This window comes from Vigna radiata, chromosome 5 (assembly GCF_000741045.1).
Source record: "Vigna radiata var. radiata cultivar VC1973A chromosome 5, Vradiata_ver6, whole genome shotgun sequence".
In the NCBI taxonomy this organism is placed as follows: Eukaryota; Viridiplantae; Streptophyta; class Magnoliopsida; order Fabales; family Fabaceae; genus Vigna; species Vigna radiata.
The window spans coordinates 27,055,759-27,078,057 of record NC_028355.1 but is presented as its reverse complement, the minus strand read 5'-3'; the positions used below and the strand labels follow the sequence as shown (position 1 = coordinate 27,078,057).

Sequence of the window (22,299 nt, the reverse complement as noted above, 5' to 3'; positions counted from 1 at the left end):
CAACGACTTTTGCAATACAAGATTTACAACATTTAAGAGAATATTATTGTTAGTACTTGAGGTTTATAGATAAAATGGTTGTGCCAAATAATTACTCGTGGATCATAGTTAGTTAGTTGCTTTTTGTAGAACCAATAAAAAATGGTATCAATTTTCTCACTTATAATTGATGTTTGAATCAATAAATTGTTGTGTTTGTAGTATATATAAATTTTCTACTCTCTTGTAATTGATGTTTGAATCAAATTTTATATTACAATATTTAATTTTAATTTTAAATTATTTTATTTTATATTTTATTATTAAAGTATTTTTATGATAATTAAATAATTTCAATAATATAAAAAAAATTAAACAAGTAAGTACCGATGGTTTTAGAAAACCCCAACAACTATCAACGATTTTGAAAAACCTCTGGAAATACTGACAGTTTTGAAAAATCCCCGCAAGTACTAACGGTTTTGAAAACCCCCACAAATACCAGCGGTTTTACAAAACCTCCACAAGTACCAACGTTCTAAAAAACCACTTGCGGACATTGTTTTTCCTGATGGTTTTCATAATTGCAGGAAACATATTTACCAAGAGTTAAAACCGTCGGTAATGTGAAAAATAACTCCTGGTAAAATTACGTATTTTTGTAGTGTCTCATCTCGCTTTATATGAGGAGATTTGCTAATGAAATATGTTATTTTACAAAACTAACCCAGCTTTGATATAACGTGGTGTGATTGTATATGGGAGCTCTTCATGCTTCATGTTATTTTACAAAACTAACCTAGCTTTAATATCAAATTCTTCACAAACTGTACTTCTAAATTCACTCTACCATCACCTTTAAATTCTTTAAAAAACTAACACAAACTTCACCTTTAAATTCATCCAAATTCATTCCTTCCATCTTCTTCAAATCAGTCTCTCCAATAAAACATAACTTAGTGTTTTATGTTTAGAGAGGAAGAAAAAGGATACTCCCTTCCACCTAAAATTTGGGTTTCGACTATTGGAGAGTAAAATTTTTCGTTTTTTTAATGATAGATTTATCAAGGAACAAATCTATTAATAATAAACATTTTAAATTATCGATAAATTTTATTAATAAATTTTAAAATTTATAATCCGTAACAAAAAATAAATGAATTACCTATTATTAACGGATTTTATCAACAAAATAAATTTGTCAATTATATTTAGGGTTAAATATGTTTTTAGTCCCTCTACTATTAAGCGGTTTTGGTTTTAGTCCTCTTTCAAATTAAGGTACATTTTAGCCATTCTCCTTAAGTAAACTTTGATTTTAGTCCTCCAAAATTAACACCGTTAAAAACCAGCTGATGTGGCTAACGGTATATTGACACAATTTTTTTTCTTACACGTGTTTCTCACATTTTCTCCCTCTCTCCTCTCTTCGCTCCATCTTCCAACCACGTTCTTTCTCTTCCACCGCCGTCGTGCTAACAGGACTTCCTTCTCCGACGCCACCCATGACGATGACGATGAGAAAGCCTCGAGATCCGACAGCCTCTGCTTGTTCTCGCTGAACGCCGCCGCCTCCGACGACGTCAATAGAAAACCCCGTAGAAAGTCATCCCCGACATCGGAGCTACTCTACCTCGGCACGGTAGCGAACTCGGTGAACTCCCTAGTTTTGATTCTTCAACTTATGGTACAAATTGTCTGAAAAGTTAGGCGCTTAATGAAAGTGATTTAGCTCCTCTCTTCCTTCCCTTGTACAAACTCTCTACTCCAATTTTCATTGAGCAAAAAAGTGCTTCCTTTTAGGCATATCAGAGGGTGCCCACTTTTGAGACCCCCAAAGTGAACCCAAAAAGTGTGGCTTCTATAATTTTGGGTGGAGGTGCAGGAACTCGTCTCTTTCCTCTTACTGGCAAAAGAGCCAATCCAGCGGTATTATGTGATTTTGAGTTGGAATTTTGTTGGTAACGATTGCTATGATTGCAAATCCTTTATGCAAAGTTTCTGTTTTTGAATGAGTTCTCAGGTTCCAATTGGTGGGTGTTAGAGACTCATTGATATCCCTATGAGCAATTGCATCAATAGTGGCATCAGAAAAATATTCATTTTGATGTAGTTTAACTCTTTTTCTCTCAACTGTCACTTGTCCCGGACATATAGCATTGGAAATGGAATGAATTTTGGAGACGATTTTGTGGAAGAAAGTTACTTTTATGTTTGAAAGGAAGTTTTGATTTCTATTTTCGAAAAATGTTTTTAGTTTTAAAGTGCAACTTGCTCAGATAGTCGGTGATTGGTAAGAGACGAGGGAGATTGGGTGGAAGATGGAAGGAAAAGACGATGGAGAGATAGGGAGAAAAGGTAGAAACACGTGTAAGAAAAAAATTGTGTCAGTCTACCGTTAGCCACATCACCTGGTTTTTAACGGTGTTAATTTTGGAAGACTAAAATCAAAGTTTTCTTAAAGAAGGAGAATTAAAGTGTACCTTACTTTAAAAGAAAAACTAAAACCAAAATCGCTTGATAGTATAGGAACTAAAAACATATTTAACCCTTATATTTATTAATAGGTTTTTTTCTTCTGTCAATAATTTTTTCTCAAAAATTTTTTGTAATAAAATAAATTAAAGTTAGATGAAAAATAAAAAAAGAAAAGTCAATAAAAATAATAAAACCACCAAACTCTATGAGAAGCTTAGTTAATAACAAACATATGCAAACAACCTTTCTTTAGAGAGTTGAAATGTAAATAGAAAAAAAATATTAACAATTTTTTTTATAAATTTTTTATAATCTTAAAGTTTGTTATTGATTTGTTTCAAATATTTTATTAAAAATAATTTTAAACAATATTGTTAAATAATTCGCACTTTCAACTACGAGCATCTTTTCAATGTCAAACTCGATGGATTTGAAATATCTGATAAAATTAGACATTTTTGTAGTGTCTCATCTCGTTTCATATGAGGAGATTTGCTGGTGAAATATGTTATTTTACAACCTAGTTTTGATATCACATGGTGTGATGTGTATATGGAAACTCTTCATGCTTCATGTTATTTTACAAAACTAACCTAACTTTAATATCAAATTCTTCACAAACTGTATTTTTAAATCTACTCTACCGTCACCTTTAAATTCTTTAAAAACTAACACAAACTTCATCTTTAAATTCATCCAAATTCATTCTTTCCATCTTCTTCAAATCAGTCTCTCCAATAAAATATAACTTTTAGCGTTTTATGTTTAGAGAGGAGGAAAAATGATACTCCCTTCCACCTAAAATTTGGGTTTCAACTATTGAAGAGAAAAATTTTCCGTTTTTTTAATGAAAAATTTATCAACGAACAAATCTATTAATAATAAATATTTTAAATTATTGATAAATTTTATTGACAAATTTTAAAATTTATAATCCATAACAAAAAATAAATAAATTACCTATTATTAATGGATTTTATCAACAAAATAAATTTGTCAATTATATTTATTGATAGGTTTTTTTCCTCTGTCAATAAATTTTTCTCAAAATTTTTTTGTAATAAAATAAATTAAAGTTAGATGAAAAATAAAAAAAGAAAAGTTAATAAAAATAATAAAACCACCACATTCTACGAGAGGCCTAGTTAATAACAAATATATGCAAACAACCTTTATTTAGAGAGTTGAAATATAAATAGAATAAAAAAATTAACAAGTTTTTTCATAAATTTTTTATAACACTTATAATTTGTAACTGATTTGTTTCAAATATTTATTTTGAAAATAATTTTAAATGAATTAATAAAATAATGATAAATGTCTTATTATCAAAATATTATTAAATAATTGACACTTTCAACTACGATCACCTCTTCACTATCAAACTCGATGAATTTGAAATATCTCAGGTGAGTTTTTGGGATATCTTTGTGCAGTATTATAAAAATATACTAATGTAGATAAATTTTAACATTTTAAAAATATTTTAATAATATTTTTAATATATCAAAATTAATATATTTTAAGAATATGACAGATGGACAACATTATAAAATTAACAGTGAATTTAGACTTTAAAATTAACAGTGAAACATATAGTCATATAGTGATAGATAGAAAGAAATTAATAAAAAAGTATTGAAATATAAGAGATAGTTACTTCCGCTGGCTAAGAAAAGAAAAGAAAATGATACAGATTTATTTTATAATATTTTAATATAATATATATTCTATTTTTTCACTATTTTATTATTTATTTATCATATATTTATGTATTTTAAATTTAATAAAAAATGAAATATATATAGCATGTAAAAATATTATAAAAAAATATCATTGTCCTTTAGAAACAGTGTTACAGTTCAAACTTTGCTTTCAATTATGGAGTAAAGACATAGAAAGTGACGACGCAGCTACATAATCCAATTATTTCCTAATAAGTTGAATCACGACTACCCGTACAACTGTTTCTTTCTATAAAAGAGTGCAGTAAAACTTGTTTCTTTTTAGAAACTTTTTAGATTTTTCTATTTAATCTTTTAATAAAAATTATATTTAACCTTACATAATTTTTTTTATATTTATTTAATATTATTTTTTACTTTTTTTAATTAACCTATAAACACATCACTTTTATTTTCACATTCAACATAAATGTTTTAATCTCTTGTCATTAAGGTAAATAATCACATTTGAGGCATAGTTTATTTTTTAACTCAAACATCCATCATAATTTTATCTTTAAAAAATATTTCAAAAGATAGAAAAAAAAAAAAAAAAAATATATATATATATATATATATATATAAATTATCCTAAATCTAATTTCTAATCGTTACTCCACATATACAAAGTCTACTCTTTTAATTTAAGACGAAGTACACTCATTTCTGATAAGAATAAAAAGGTATGCTTAAAACTTAATATACAAATAAATATATTTTAAAGTTTTAGAAAAAATATTATATAGAAGTTTTAGCTCAGCGCATGCGTCATTTATACGTGAGCTCGACCCATCCTAATCAAAATCGACATAACTTTTAAATGAATTAAGAATAAATATTGAATAAAATATTATATGCATAGAAGTTCCTTATCGGGAAAACCATTAACGTAACCAAATCTTACATGTTACGGGTCAATGCAAGTATTTGAATTTCTTTCTTACATGTACAATGTTTCTAATATTTTAAAAAATTTGAAATAAATTTCAACTCAATTAAACGAATTAATTTTTAAAATAAATTAACTCACAAGACAATAGCAATCTACAAAGTGGGGATATCATACCCAAAAATTAACAATATATTTAGCTTCTTCCCACCGGACTTTTGGGGTCGCATTCTGCAAATGTCAATTTAAGTATATCCACCAAGCCACGGCTCTTCTAAATATCACTTTTTTCTTTTATTTTAAAGGAAAATAAAATTTTAACACCATTTTTTAACACCATTTTGACACTGCACATGTGTTAAAAGTGTCAAAATGTGATTGGATGATTTTAAATTAAAAAACAAACTTTGATTTTTCTCTTCCAAATATACTCCTGCCTCAATTTTTTTAATTTGAAATCGTCCAATCACATCTTGACACGTGTGCAGTGTCAAAATAGTATTAAAAAATGGTGTTAAAATATCATTGTCCTATTTTAAATTCAAGTCATCTTCATTGCAAAACTTATACACATACATTCATTCATACGTGTTCTTAACTTTAGTTATCTGAATTTGATTACCTTATCTTCTTATGTTTTCTTTCATGGAATATTCTTATAGTACGTGAAATTTAATTAATGTCAATAAAGTATATTTTATTTTTATGATGCATGATTTTGTTTAAAGTTCATATTTTTAAAATTTTATATCATGATACGTGATATATTTGCTATGATACTCCCTATTTTAATATTATGATCTGGATATGACACTTAATTGCAAATGGCCCACTAACACGATTTAAATTGAACAGTAATACCTTTCCAAATTGAAAACGCAATCGATTTTGGTGCTTTAAAAGGTCACTCCGAGATCGAGTGAACACAGCACAACACAACACTGAACACAGAGAATCAGCTCAGAGCAGAACAACATAATCCAGAATGAGCACCGGCGCCGGACAAGTAGTTTGTGTTACCGGAGCTTCCGGTTACATTGCTTCCTGGGTCGTTAAGTTTCTTCTCGAACGCGGCTACACCGTGAAGGCCACCGTTCGCGACACGAGTATGTTTTTTTTTTTTCTTTGCCTTCTATAATCTGTGTTTTCGTCGGTGATTATTTATGGTGATGCATTACTATTTGGAAGATTAAACATTGGGTAATGTGTGATGTGCAGATGATCCCAAAAAGGTGGATCATTTGCTCAGCCTTGATGGTGCGAAGGAGAGATTGCATCTCGTGAAGGCGAATCTTCTAGAAGAAGGTTCCTTTGACTCTGCCGTTGAAGGTTGTCACGCTGTGTTTCACACTGCTTCTCCCTTTTTCGACGATGCCAAGGACCCGCAGGTTTGTTTCGATTGCAGTTCGTTTTGTTCATTTGTTTAATCTGTGGTTGTGTAATAATTTGTTTTTGCTTCATGTATTTCAGACTGAGTTGTTGGATCCAGCTTTGAAGGGGACTCTGAATGTTCTGAAATCGTGCGTGAAATCAAAGACGCTGAAACGCGTGGTTGTAACTTCTTCTATTGCTGCAGTTTCGTTCAACGACAGGCCTAAAAACCCTGATGTAGTGGTTGACGAGACTTGGTATTCCGACCCAGAATACTGTAAGAGAAATGGGGTATGTTCCTTTTCCTCTAATAAACTTTCATTACATGTTACTCCTTACTATAGTTTAGCATGTATGTTGTCTCACCTTGTTCTTCACATTTCTTGTTATGTTTTAGATATGGTATAACCTTTCAAAGACTTTGGCCGAAGATGCTGCCTGGAAATTTGCAAAAGAGAACAATATTGACTTGGTTACAACGAACCCTGCATTGGTTGTCGGACCTCTCTTGCAACCAGTACTTAACACTAGTTCTGCTGCAGTTTTAAATTTAATTAATGGTAATTACTATTTTCACATTATGCTCTAAAATTTCTATTATTTGATTTGCCTTCATCTTGGTTACACAATGTAGGTTTTTTGGTATGGATGATAAATTAAAATTGAAATATGTTATAATTTTTGGCTGAACAATTGTTAGATAATTGAGGAAAGAATTCGATGGCTTGATACAGGTTCGCCTACATTTAAAAATGTAACTTTGGGATGGGTGGACGTGAGAGATGTTGCAATTACTCATATTCTGGCATATGAGAATGCTTCAGCTAATGGAAGATATTTACTAGTTGAAAGAGTGGCACACTTTTCAGATGTTGTGAAGATTTTACATGATCTGTATCCAACATTGCAACTTCCAGATAAATGTGTGGATGAAAGGCCATATGATCCAATATTCCAGGTTTCGAAGGAAAAAGCAAAGAGCTTGGGGCTTGAATTTACACCTTTGGAAGTGAGCATCAAGGATACTGTGGAAAGCTTGAAGGAAAAGGGGTTTATCAAATTTTAAGGGCTTCTTATGTTCATGCTTATGAATAATGTTACTGTAAAATAAGACTTATATCAGAGCTGCTAAGTACTGAAATAAGTTATTCTTAGTGTGGTTTGTAAGAGTTGACCATTTAGTGTGTCCTGGTATAGTTCGCATTACAGATCTTATACTATATATATTACTAGAAAATATCTGTTGCAACTAATGCATTACATTTGTATCATTTGTGGCTCTAGTGGAAAATTCAGTTGGGAAATTCAATGCTACTAATTCAAACAATCGAATTTCTACTCCTTTTTAGGTGAGTTTTTTTAATAGGGCTAGTAAATACTACTTTTTCAATTTTAATTGGGGTGTTTTACATCTTATTATAAATGTAAAACACTAATTTAACATGTACAATATTAATTTCATGCATTAGTTTCACATTCACATTCAATAAATTTAATTGTTTTTTATGTGAATTTCGACAAGAATATCACGAATAACAAGTTAATATTGATTTTTAGTGAATATGAAGATGGAAAGTAACAACAATGAATTAAGTAAAAATTAAAGATGATTGAATTTAATGAGATGGAAGTGATGATTGGTGAAAGTGTATTAGAACAATAAGAACAATAAAATAAATTGCAATACAAAAATTACTAAAGAAACTTGTAACAAATTTCAATGAAAGTGATGATTAAAATTGCAACAATCAACACTAGTTCAACCATTAGTGATATATTATAGGTTTAATACATAATTTGGTCTCTTCTTATAGTGTTTTGGTTCAAAATAGTCTCATCTTTGAAAAAAGTTCACTAAGGTCCCATATTTCATTAAAAATTGTTCAATATCGTCCTTTTGACAGACGACGTTAAAATTTTAACAGTGCAGATGCTAGCATGGCGAAACGTTGATGAGCTGTTAAATTGGAAGCTTACTGCCTATGTGAAGTAATTTACATGTGTAAATAATTAAGATAAAAAAAGTGACATTGTCTATCATTTACTGTTCAATATCCTCTCATTTGCAAGAAAAAAAAAAAAAAGAACCTATCCAACCTCCCTGAGCCATTTACGACGCCATCACCCCTGTCTTCATGGTTGCTTCCCCCGATCCCGACAAGTTATAAGGTGTCGGCCTCCCCCCATCTTCACCGATGAAGACATCAGCAGCTACAAACGTCCTGCCTCTTTTCTTGTCTTCCCTCTATCTTTCTGCGTTTTACAACAATCTCAGCTTCACTAAGTAGTGCTTGAGTATAGGATAGTTGCAGCGTAACTCATTCCTTCACCACCACCTGTATGTGTCACCTCTGTTCTCCAAACTCGCACCGAGTTGTGAATCGCAACCCAAGCGAAGAGCCCAACCCCCCTCAACGTCACGGTTACCTGCAAACTCAACTCCTCCTTCATTTTCCACTAAACCCTTTTCTTCCTTATTTTCCTACACAGTATAACTCAAATAAGAAAGAACAACACCAGTCAAGTTGAACCAAATCAACATGAAAATAATAAACCCCTCGCACACTACTCCATTATCCCACAATCTCTTCTCAAAAACCCTATAAATAACCTCCGTATCGCCAATTCGTTCCCTTTGAATCTGAATCATGCCACAAAAGAAGAAATGCCATGACCCTTTCTTCACCAATGATTCCCGAAAACACTAAAAGCCCAATGGTAAACCTAACCGCGACGATGAAGAAGATGCAGAGATAGAAAGCGATTTTGATGAAGATGGTTCCTCCGCCGACGTTGACGACGGCTCCGGTGAGGACCAAGGCATAGAAACATAACAAAAGGGGGTGGATAGCGTTACTGACTTCGGCTTGAGTCTCGTTTCACGGCAGCTGATTTCGATGGAGGCGGTGGCGGCCTGTTTAGTTGGCGGCGGCCGTTGAGAACTTGAAGAAGATGCTCACGCAAGATGTAGAGGAGATAGGGAAAGGGTATGGAGTTGATCCTTGCGGTGATTGCTCACGGAGGAGACAGGCGGTGGAGATGGTGGTCTTAGGGTTCGCCAGTGGAGAGGTGGGAGAGAGGCCCTGGGTCTCTTGTTCTTCGTTGAGTGAAATGAGGAGGAAAGTGGGAGAACCCCTGTGTGGTTTTTGATCTGGGAGGAAAAAGTTTTGGGCCTGGATCTAGGGGTCACTTCTTTATCTTAATTATTTACACATGTAAATGACTTCACAGAGCCACGTAAGCTTTCAATTTAACACCTCATCAATGTTTCGCCATGCTAGCATCTGCACCGTTAAGATTTTAACGTCGTTTGTCAAAAAGACGATATTGAACAATTTTTAATGAAATATGAGACCTTAGTGAACTTTTTTCAAAGGTAAGACTATTTTGAACCAAAACACCATAAGAAGAGACCAAATGATGTATTAAACCTATTTTATGTTATATGATTTGTTTCACAATTTGTTATTTCGTAAAATATAAAATAAACCTATTTATATTTTTTAACCCTTCCCTTCACATTCCTATCCTAGAATTACTCTTAACAATTTCAAAGATCACATGATGTGAACAATTATCATCTATTAAGCCCTCAGCTCAATTGTTTCTTTGTTTTCCTTAATTTGTTTCTTAATATTGTGAATAAATATATGTTGTTCATGTTTTCCTTTAACCGATGTTTGACAAAGGATAATTAAGTAACTTTTGAAGAGTTATATACTCATAACATCTATCTCATAATTGATATAATTGCCTTCCCTCGCATACATTGTCTTTGTAAAATATAATCTTCTTTATTATTGTGAAATTTTATGTGTTATGAGCTTTGGTTCCTCTATTTTAAAAAAATTGTTTTTTAATTGATCTACATGTGTAAAATTTAATTCTGACTAGCCATGTGAAATTTACCTAAGATGAGTCTAGATCTCTTTTACACATAGGGATGACAACAGGTCGAGTTGAGCACGGATAGTGCTTACCCGTTATTTGGCTCGCTACCTGCATCGATATCCGTTTAAAAAATATCTACGAGTACTTTAAAACCAACATATAGCCACGGATACCCGTAGATACGCACAGATACCTACAAATAATTAAAATATATATATATATATTATAAATTATTAAAATAAAATTACAAAAACTATATAAAATATAATATAAATTAAATAAAATATAAATTAAAATTTAATTTTAATTAAATTTAAACTTATAAAATATAAATTAATGTTAATTTTAATTAAATTTAACTTAATAAAATATAAATTAATTTTTATTTATTTTTTCAGATAGTGGATATCAACTTATACGGATAGTATAATACCCGCACCGTTTATAAACACGTATTAAAATACCTATCTGCAAATATTCACGGATAACAACTATCCCATCATGGATTTTATCCCCGTCGATCGCAGGTGAGAATTTTTTTGCCATTCCTACTTTCACACAACGACTATATATATATATATATATATATATATATATATAATAAAGGAATATTGTTTAAATTTATTTTAAAAATTATAATTATTATTTATATAAATAGACCGATTAATAGGCGTTATGGTCCGATATACTAATTAAATTGGTTCAAAATTAATGAACTTGATCTTCATGCATATATATTTTTTTAATAGCTTTACATGCAGGGCATGTATAAATTGTTTTCATTTCTATAAGGATCAGTCAAATCAGGCAAACCAGATGGTTCTTCAAAACGACACAGTGAACAGAGCACAACACTGAACAGAGAATCAGCTCAGAGCCAAAGAAGAAAACAAGAATGAGCAGCGGCACTGGGCAAGTGGCGTGCGTCACCGGCGCTTCCGGTTACATTGCTTCCTGGATCGTCAAATTTCTTCTCCATCGTGGTTACACTGTTAAGGCCACTGTTCGCGACCCAAGTATGCGTTATTTTTTCCTTTTATAATTTGTTGTTTTCGTGGGTGAGATTTTTCGTTATGGTTGTGGTGAGTGTGATTGCATTTTTCATGTTGAAAATTAAATATTGGATCATATGTGATGTGCAGATGATCCCAAAAAGATAAATCACTTGCTTAAGCTTGATGGTGCCAAGGAGAGATTGCATCTTTGCAAGGCGAATCTTCTAGAAGAAGGTTCATTTGACTCTGTCGTTGAAGGTTGTCACGCTGTGTTTCACACTGCTTCTCCCTTTTATCACGATGTCAAGGATCCGCAGGTTTGTTTCATTTGCAATTCGATTTTTGCATTTTTTATTTATCTAGGTTGTCTGATATATTGTGTTTCTTTTATTCATTTCAGGTTGAATTGTTGGACCCAGCAGTGAAGGGGACTCTCAATGTTCTGAAATCGTGCGTGAAATCGCCAGCGTTGAAACGCGTCGTTTTAACCTCTTCTATTGCTGCTGTTGCGTACAACGGAAAGCCTCGAACTCCTGATGTAGTGGTTGACGAAACATGGTTTTCCGATCCAGATTTCTGTAGGGAGTCACAGGTATGTGCCGTTACTAGCAACCAATTGATCGTTGCTTTCTTTTATTGTTTGCTTTTATCCTTGTATAAATTGTTGGCTCTCCAACACTTGAAACTTCATAGACAGTTGCTCAATTAAGAATGGGATCATAAAAGACCAATTCATTCTCAATCTTCATTGTCATTATCGTCATCCACTTGACCCACTAACCACTCATTGAACTAATCAATGTCATTTGAGTGTAATAAGGTGAATTTCATCCCTAATATTGCATCTATGAGCAAGTTGTTGATTATATTTGATGCAATCCAAATCATGCAATTTTTTTATCGTCAAGCCTATTCCTCTTTCTTTCTTTTTTTTAATGAATTTGCATTCTGACTAAATAAAATGATAATTAGTTTCTTTCTACGTCTACATAAAAGTTAATAATGAAATGAGCTATAAACAATAATTTTAAATGTTCAATACCCAGTTGTGCACCGATTAGCTACATGACAAGCTTAAAATATTGATTGCTAGCTTTTACAAGTTTGGAGTTGTGCAACCACAATTCTGCCACCATTGAGCTATAAAAACAAAGAAAGTAACTTCAAATTTAAATGTTATAACTAAAAAGTTACTATGCTTACAATAGCTTTTATGAATATATTTAAGTGTCTCACTAGGAGTTGTGGTCTTCCTACTGTTAACAAAAAAGTTCATAATGAAATGAGCTATTGTTTGTTAAATGTTCAAATACACTCCAGATGCTCCGATGAGCTAAATGTCAAGCTTAAAATATTGATTGCTAGCTTTTGCAAGATTGGAGTTGTGCAACCACAATTCTTCCACCATTGAGCTATAAAAACAAAGTAACTTAAAATATGAATGTTATAACTTAAAAGTTACTATGCTTACAATAGCTTTTATGAATATATTTAAGTGTCTCACTAGGAGTTTTGGTCTTCTTTGATTCTTTAGCAAAGTTATCATCAAAGAGCCCAATTCTACTCTTAAAAAGGGGTTACTTAGTTAATTTTTTTTTTTGCACATCATTACTTAGTACCAACCTCTTCATGTAATGAGCGATGGAGTTGGCTAGTCCATTTATTATCAGTGACTGTAAATACATCCTTATTACTTTCAATTTCATTGAAAGACTTCATCATTGTTTTCCTGGCCTTCTCCATTGCTTCATGGATATATCTCATAATTGCGTTTCTTTCCCCATCTACAAGATGAAGACCATGAACAAGAGGAACCATGACTTTGAGAGTAAAATCCATATGATTACAAAATGAAGGCATGACCTCCAATGAAGCAGAAAAATGGAACTATAAGTTTTTCTGGAATTGAAATACATCTTGGCCTTAATTGTATCAGAAGTGGGCAGAAATTAGTATCTTACTCATATGTTTTGCAATAATTAAGTTGTCTTTGCATTGCTTTGTGTATTATTATTTTTTTTTTCAGGAAAAGAGTGGTGGATACTAGATATGACTGTTGAAAATTATAGGTGCTAACATTGCTGGCAGTAAGCTTTTCATTTTAAGGCTTGATTGAGCAGTGTGGAATAGGAAAATGTTCTAAAAGTGCTGAAGTAAATTTCATGCCCTCAATATTCCTGGGACAAAATAAAGTTCACGTAGTTCAATCGAATATGTTGCCATTGCCTTGTTTAGACATGTAAATTTTAAAATGGAGGCAAAGAATACCAAGATAGTTGACATGATTTGTTCCCAACCAGACACACACTCACACAAGAGATTATGAATGCTATACTGTTGCTCTTTACATTTGTTAGTAAGTCAAAGCATTCAAAGAAACCATTCATAGAAAAATCAAACGAAATATCTCACAAGGACAACAACCAAATAACTTCCAGCCGAGAATGTCTTATATTTTTTGCTTTCCAAAGCATCTAAGTGCACAAATGTTTTTCACTATATAACTAATGTTTTTCCTATCAAGTTTTGATGCTCTAGCCAATGGTTTAAAATCCTGGATAGTTGTACGTAGTGGGCAACTCCAAGAATGCTTTAGCAAAAGTCATGAGTTTCTTCAACAAATGCATACAAGTAAACAACAACAAAAGTCAAATACAAGTTTCCGAGATTGGAATTACGTGTCATCTTTTGAATACAAGTCTTTTTTATTATTTTCACTTTTACTGCATTTATATAATGCAGTTTACGAAATTGAAATCCCAAAAATAGCCTTCCAATTTTAATGTTTCTAAGGTATTTTTTGGAATCTATACTTTGCAACACTATCCCACTTGTGACAGCCTGTATTCAGCCTGCTATTTGGTCTGATTTGGCTGCTACCTAAAGCAGCCCCTGTAGTGTAGTGGGCAAGGACTGCACTGTCACATTGCTATAGTGGTGCTATAAATCCTGGTTCTAGCCTTATTATGAACATTGACAGTTTGTTATTTAAAACTGCATGACAGTAGTCCGTCTGTTAAGTTAAAACTTCGTTTGATAATCTTTTATTGAAGCTGATTTGCGTAAAGTTTCAAAAATCTTAAATACACAATTAGACCCTCCCTTCTTGTGTACTTTGCCTGTTTTCACAGCTTCATATGATTAAATTCAGTTTGTTTGTAATATTGAGATTATTCACTCTTTATTCACTTCTGATGCAAAGTTGCACTACTGAACTAACCTATTTTAATTGCTTCTCTCATTATGTACATATGGCATGAAAACTTAATAGTTGCAATATTAAATGCATTAGACAATTGCTACTGAACTATAATACTTATTTTTATTCAAATGTTGATAAAGTGTTATAATTTGTCATGTATGATATGTTATCATGTTCTTCACATTTCTTGCTATTTTCTATTTATGTTTCAGATGTGGTATACACTTTCAAAGACTTTGGCTGAAGATGCTGCCTGGAAATTTGTAAAAGAAAACAACATTGACATGGTTACAATTAACCCAGCAATGGTTGTTGGACCTCTCTTGCAACCAGTCCTTAATACCAGTGCCGCATCAATTTTAAATGTAGTTAATGGTAATTACTATTTATATATTATGCTGAAAAAAATTATAGATTTGCTTTGTCTGCATTTTATTGCACAATGTATTTTCTTTTCAACTCAAACTATTTTATGGATCAAAAAAAATGAAAAGGAAATATGAAATAATGAAACAAAAATTGAAATTGAATATCAAATGGAGGATTTGTAATAAATACAATCTAAACGTACAATTGTACATTTGACATATGAAATATGTGTATTTTAATCATATAGTTCTTGTTGAGCTACTTGTTACTATTAATATATCCTTTATCTGGCTTGATTATTGTCTAAAGTCAAAAGTTGATGATTAACTTTTGCTGATAGTATTAATTTGTAATGAAAGAAATAACAAAGGATGGCCCAAGCCATATGTTAGAGATTCCTCTCTCTAAACTCTCAATATCAATCAAATACTCCGCACCCACATTATGTCCATCCTTTTCTATTTAACAGACTTGCCTTTCTCTTTCTTTAACTACTTTTTCTCTCTATAACATACTGCTCACTTCTAATTTGCACCCTCTGCTGTGTTGGCCTTCACGTATGGACCCAAAAGGTTATCTACTGTAGATTGATAGATCCCTATACTATTGCCATGTTCTCTAGGAGGACTTCGACTTTTGTTGTTTGTCCAAAAAAGCATCTTCCCCAAGATAAGCCACTCTTTTGTTGCTTTGCTATTATGTTTTCCTTTTCTCATTGTTGATGGTGCTTCCAAGATAACAGGATCAAAGTCTGTTATAAACATATCAGGTGGCAATGCTGGTTTTGAAGTACGGTCCTTCATTGCTCCAAGATGCCTAAAAACACTGGGTTGATTTGAGCTTTATTGGATAGCTGAATTTTGTAAGTAACTTCCCTGATTCAAGAAATGGACTGTTAAGGACCAAATTAAGGAGAAGAGAGCTTATTGTTGATCCTTTGACAGTGTTACTGCCTATATGGGAGTAACTTAATATGCACTCAATCTCCTATGTAAACATGACATTCCGTAAGTGCGCATCAATATATTTCTTCATGGTTTATTGAACTAGATGGAGATTGAACTTGAGCTGCCTCAAAGCCTCATCATGATCAACTATAACTTGAATCATAGATTCAATTGCCATTTCACCTTTCAAGTATGACATCACCGTTGGTACCATACATCATCTTATAAGGCACTATGCTTGTGGAAAAATGAGATGAAGTATTTCTTGAATTTAGATGTGATGAAAAATCTGTTAGTTTGTGCTCAGCTGATGCATGTGTATATATGTATGTGTATGTGTCTATATATGTGTGCGTGTGTGTGTGTCTATATATATATATATATATATATATATATATAGCTTTATGTAAGCTATACACCTACTTCTTGCATGGTTTTCTAGACAAGGAAACTCATGGGCCTACATATGAAGAGAGTTCAAGTTTTTTGATGAGGAATGCCAAGAGTATTTGAGACTTAAATCTGAAAACTTTCTCTATCAAGGTTAATTTTCATCACTAATGTTGTGTTTGTATCTGCAAGTCCATTGTTTCCGCATTAGTAAACGAATGGATTTGCAATTAATTGTTGCATTTGTTTCCATTTATTTGCACTGATTTGCAAGGGCTGATTTGTAGGAGAGCAGATTATTCCATTCACACATTTTGGAGGAGATTTAGCATGATACATTGTGCATGTTCCTAAGAAAGACCAAAATAACCTTACCTTTTATTTCAAATCACATTGTAATTACTACGTACGTGAAAGATGCAAAGCTATGAAAAAAATGGAGATTCTTGGTGCACACATAGTGATATTCTCTATCTCTTTGACCACACATGGGAGGGGTACCTGATGAATTTAAAACCTCATTAATGTTATGGTTGGGAGGTAGATGTGCTGCAATCAATATAACCTTTAAACGTCCACTTGTGTGAGAGTCTCGTGGTCCAGGTGCTAGAGGAGAATGAATTGTGCTAAATTTTCATGGTGCAGCTCGTACAGGAGAAGGTGCAGTCCACACACATGGTTCTTCAAGTGAGAAGACTTTCCGAAATTTATTCTTCCTCATTTACAAGTTCATGTAAACATTGTGGGTGTTGATGGAATCCATTCTAGGGTTGAATGGAACAGATTCCAAACCCCTAGAATTGATTCTGTGTTTGGCTAAGTCGATTTTGTGCCAGGGAAGAGGATGGAATCAATTATGGTGCATGTGGTTCTAGTCATGAAATAACACGAAATCAATTCCATGGTGTTATATATGCAAGTGGAATTGATTTTGTTTGTTCATAGGGTATGAAAATCACTTCTGTTTGTTCATTGGTATGACAAATCAATTATGGTTGCTAGAGAATCGATTTTTGTGTATTTGTTGAAATGACCATGAGATTGGAATCGATTCCATAGTCTTAGAATATGCAACGAAATTGATTCTATTCTTTCATATGGGAATCATGGAATCAGTTATTTCATTAATATACTAAATCGATTCTTTCACAACCATAATCGATTCCATCATCTTCCTTGGCACAAAATCGATTCAACCAAACAAAATTGATTCCAAGGGTTTGTAATATGTTCCATACAACCCCATAATGGATTCCATCAATACCCACAATGTTTACATGAACTTGTAAATGGGGAAGAATGGATTTTGGAAAGTTTTCTCCCTTGAAGAACCTTGTGTGTGGACTGAGAACACTACGCCTTCTCCTCTACGAGCTGCACCACAAGAAGTCAGCACAATTCATCCTCTAACACTAGGACAATGAGACTCTTACACAAGTGGATCATAACATTGACAATGTTTTGAATTCATCACATCTACCTCCCAATCATAACATTGACAATGTTTTAAATTCATCAGGCACCCCTCCCATGTATGGTCAAAGAGCTGGAGAATCTCATTGTGTGAACCAGAAATCTCCACTGTTTTCAGAACTTTGCATCTTTCACGTATGTAGTATTTGCAGTGAATTTTGAAATAAAAGGTATATTGTGTCATGCCAAATCTCCTCCAAAATGCATGGATGGAATAACCCGCTCTCCTACAAATCCACCCTTGCAAATCAGTGTAAATAAGTGAAAACAAATGCAACAATTATTTGCAAATCTGTCCATCTACTAGTGCGAAAACAATGGACTTGCAAATACAAACACAACATCAAGGAAGAGGGGGAATCACTCTTTTTCATAAATACCTTTTGCTAAACGAATCACAGGGATTTACAATCTGAAAACAAGCACATTGTGTCCTATTTTTCTACCTCAACCCCAAAGCTTTTTGCATCATGCTATGGGTCACCCCGAGTTTGGCCAGGTTGATGATAATGGCTTAGTTATAAGAAACTTCAAGTGTTATTAGAATGTGAATCATGTCAAATAGAAAAATATGTTATGTCATCTTTTTCAAAATAAACTGAAAATATATGTACCTCAGTTTTCTCTACCATTTATTCAGATATTTGGAAGCCTAGTGTCAGATCTTTGGGCTTTAGATATATTGTGACCTTTATGGATGAATTTTGCCATTATATTTGGGTTTATTTTAATGTAAAGATATATTTGAAGTTTTTTCCATATTTATGTCTTGCTTTAATGAGATTAAGAACCAATTTGAAAAAATAATTAAAGTCTTTCAAAGTTACAATGCTAAAATGTATTTTCTCGTTGAACTTTCTTCCATTTTATCGTGACAAGGTATTTCACATTAGTCTACTTGTGTCTACACATCGCAACAGAATAGAATTGCACAGAAATAATGCACATCTCAATGAAATGACATGCTCTCTAATGTTGAATACAAATGTTCTTTACACCATTGGGGAGATGCAATTTCGTTGCTTGTTCTCTAAAGAAATATAATGCCTTCTTTTGAAAATCAGATTCCTCACCTCACTCCAATTTTTTTCCAAATGATTCCTTATTTCAGGTCTTTCCTAAGGTATTTAGTTGTACTTGTTTATATGTCTGTCTAGGTTTAGACAAACTCTCTGCAAAGGCTATTGAATGTGTTTTTTGTGGTATTCTCACATTCTTAGATTTATCAATAAGGCTCCAACACAGGTATTGTTGCATGAGGACTGAGGAAATGCTCAAGTTATAGGGTATTGTGATGTAGATTGGGATCCATCACAAGATATTATGTATTCATTGAAGGGAATGTTGTCTCCTACAAGAGCAAGATCCAATGCAAAATCTAAATATACATCTATGGCTGAATGATCATTGTCATTTTATCAAGGAGTTGTTATCCAAGGAACTATGTAATGGACTTATCTGCTTTAACCACCAATTTGTATATATTTTCACGATCAGAATGAAAGATAGTTTGACTGGGCATGTGTGTCCTTTTTCCAGAGGTGCTGGTTTGAATCCAGCTTGTGAGAAGACCCTTTTGGTCATATTCTTTGGTATTTATGTTAGGGTTTAAGGGTACTATGCCAAAGATAACTATGTTCCCTCTCCCTTTACTAGTTGCCATACTAATTACCAAAGCCCAAAGAACAAAATCGAAAGAAATTCAATAACTTCAGCTGAATTTTCATCTTCTTTAACACTGTAGGCAAGAAGTCTATTGACTAAGTTGTTCACTGAAGGAATCTCGTCACCAACTATAATTTAGGAAAGTACATGATCAAAACTGGAGTATAGTCTTCTTAGATTGAAGACCATGTATAACTTTTCACAATTTATGTCGATACACACCACTGAATCTGCAATAAGAAATCACTTTAATTCTTCTACTAATGCCCTGAGTCATGCAACCATTGGGATTGGGTTGCTCTCCTCGAGGTGCACCTAGTACTAATTTTGCCAATGAGATCCTCTAACCGGAAAGAGATTTTATTGAGGAAGAATGAGTGTTTTGGGCCCTTCGAAGATGCTACTGGGTTAGATTAGTTGAAGATAAAAAAATCCATTGAGGATATAGCTTAAAATTGTAGGGAAATTTGAATTTTGTTGAAAGTAGAGATAAAATATGGCACAATTGCTCAGGGGTTTTGTGACTTTATTTGGATAAACAGGATGCTAAAAGGATTTATTTATTCTTCTCAAAAGTGCCTATAAAGCTATTATGCATCATATATTCTTTCATCAGCGTCCATAACCCAGTTCAAAATTTACACGATATGATGAATAATATTAACAAATTTCACAAAAATTTACTTTATGTGATGTTCAAACCAAGTTGAAGGAAGCATAGATTCATACAAAAGCTTTATTGAAGTCAAATATTGATTCTATTGTTAGCAGGCTGGGAATGAGTGACGACATCAGCTTGATGTGGTACACAGGAAAGTAATCTCAGAAAAATGAGGCATACAGCATCTCACTGAGTTATTTAGTTGTCATTGTGAAGAATATTAGTAATTCCTATTTGCTTCCAAATATTTGATTTTTTGCATTGTCGCCCAATTCTTAGATAATTGAGGAAATTGTTCCTTCACCTTGATGCAGGTGTGCAATCATTTCAGAATGCATCTTTTGGATGGGTCAACGTGAAAGATGTTGCAAATGCCCATATTCTAGCATATGAAAATTCTTCAGCTAATGGAAGATATTGTTTGGTTGAAAGAGTCGCACATTACTCCGACGTTGTGAAGATTTTACGTGACTTGTACCCAACATTGCAACTTCCACAGAAGTGAGTATGATTTATTTTGATAGTTTCAAGAATGCATACAATTCGTATAAATCGTGCAAAAAATAATCCTTGATGTGTTGTACCTTACTGTTTAGTGCTTCATTTACTTGTTTGAAAACTTAATTTAGTGTCAGAAACGCATTGCATTGATGATTTGAAACTATACAAACCTTATGATTATATTGGCTAAACCAACATAACAACCTTCTTAAAATAAGACTACATCCAACTATCACATTGTCCTAATTTGTAATATCAATCTATTGTAACTTGTGCTCATAAAAAAATATTTTAAGTTGCTATTATTACAAAATACATTCTGTAGAACTGATGGGGGAAAGTAATCTCCTCTTAGCTGGAGATTGGATATCTAACGATGCATTCCCTATGTTAATTAGGTATCCTGGATCTGAACATGTATTCTTGTGTATACAATATTGATACATATTCAACTCTTGTTGCATATTTGATATACTTGATGACACCGGAAGACAATGACTAAATTATGTAGAACTTTTTCATTTGGAATTCATTACTGAATTATATGTTCCTGAGATGAGGCCAAGAATAAAAACTTTTCATGTAAAGGTCTTTCAAATATTCTTTTGTATAAAAACTCATTAGGTTGAGGTCCATCTGACTCTTCATTCTGTCTAATTTTGTTTTTCATTTGTATAATTACAAATAATTCAAGTTTTTAATTTCCTAATACCGTTTCACCGTGTCAACAAATTACCAGGTGTGCAGATAATAAGCCATATGTGCCAATATATCAGGTTTCCAAGGAAAAAGCAAAGAGCTTGGGGATTGAATTTATTACTTTGGAAGTGAGCCTCAAGGAGACTGTAGAAAGCTTGAAGGAAAAGAAGTTTATAAATTTTAATTTGTCACCTTAATGAAGCAATTTTGATTTGTGATATCTCCCAGAGGAGAAAACGTGGAAACGTCACTCGGCTTCTTATGCTCATGCTTATGAATAAACTTACAGTAAAATAAGATATAAATCAAAACTGATGTTAAGTACTGAAATAAGCTATTTTTGATCAGGTTTGTGCTAGAGACAATTAAGTTCCAAACACGCAGTAGAGTTAGTATTACAGATTGCATTCTTGTTATAGTATGTTACTAGAAGATGTCTGATGCAACCAGCTCATCTATATATTTTTTATGCTTGTATAATTTGTGGCTCAAATGGAGAATTCATAGGTAAGGTCTGATTGCTAGTTAAATCTTGTAAATTGTATGAACGTGGGATATTTTAAATTTGGTACACACAATGTGTTTGCATGTGTGTTGAGCATAAGAATTTTAAGTAATCCTGACTCGATGCCTGACTCAGAATAACTAGCTCAAAAAAAAAAAAAAATATACAGACCAGAAAGAATTAATATAAAACTAGAAATAATTAATATGAAAGAAAGAAATTTTTTATTTAATTGATTCAAAAGAATATATCCATTCATTTATATATAAAACTCAAATCCTGAATAATAATTACAAGAGATTTCTAAAATATTCTAACAACTTTTAATAATTTAATATTTTACCAACATCTTTCACTAATGCATTTATATTCAACTAACAATACTTCTCCTTATCATAAAATCGTTAAGTGGAAAGACTTTCTGTAAATAAATATGTGAATTGAAGTCCAGATGGGACGTATGAAGTAGTGATAAGTTTACTATCCAAATTCTCTTTAATAAAGTATCGATACATATGTATGTGTTTGGTGATATCATCTTGAACTAGATTGTGAGCAAT

General features: G+C 32.5%; 2 protein-coding genes across 2 annotated transcripts; both read left to right on the top strand.

Moving 5' to 3' along the window:
- Positions 1-5,980: 5,980 nt before the first annotated feature.
- LOC106760874 (cinnamoyl-CoA reductase 1) lies at positions 5,981-7,773 on the top strand. The gene is made up of 5 exons (XM_014644310.2): positions 5,981-6,176; positions 6,289-6,458; positions 6,541-6,732; positions 6,839-7,001; positions 7,176-7,773. The coding sequence occupies exons 1-5, from the start codon at positions 6,056-6,058 to the stop codon at positions 7,505-7,507; spliced, it is 978 nt and encodes a 325-aa protein (XP_014499796.1). The 5' UTR covers positions 5,981-6,055; the 3' UTR covers positions 7,508-7,773.
- A 3,345-nt stretch (positions 7,774-11,118) lies between these two features.
- LOC106762593 (cinnamoyl-CoA reductase 1) lies at positions 11,119-21,842 on the top strand. The gene is made up of 6 exons (XM_014646591.2): positions 11,119-11,348; positions 11,475-11,644; positions 11,728-11,919; positions 14,742-14,904; positions 20,349-20,535; positions 21,275-21,842. The coding sequence occupies exons 1-6, from the start codon at positions 11,228-11,230 to the stop codon at positions 21,429-21,431; spliced, it is 990 nt and encodes a 329-aa protein (XP_014502077.1). The 5' UTR covers positions 11,119-11,227; the 3' UTR covers positions 21,432-21,842.
- The last annotated feature ends 457 nt before the right edge of the window (positions 21,843-22,299 follow it).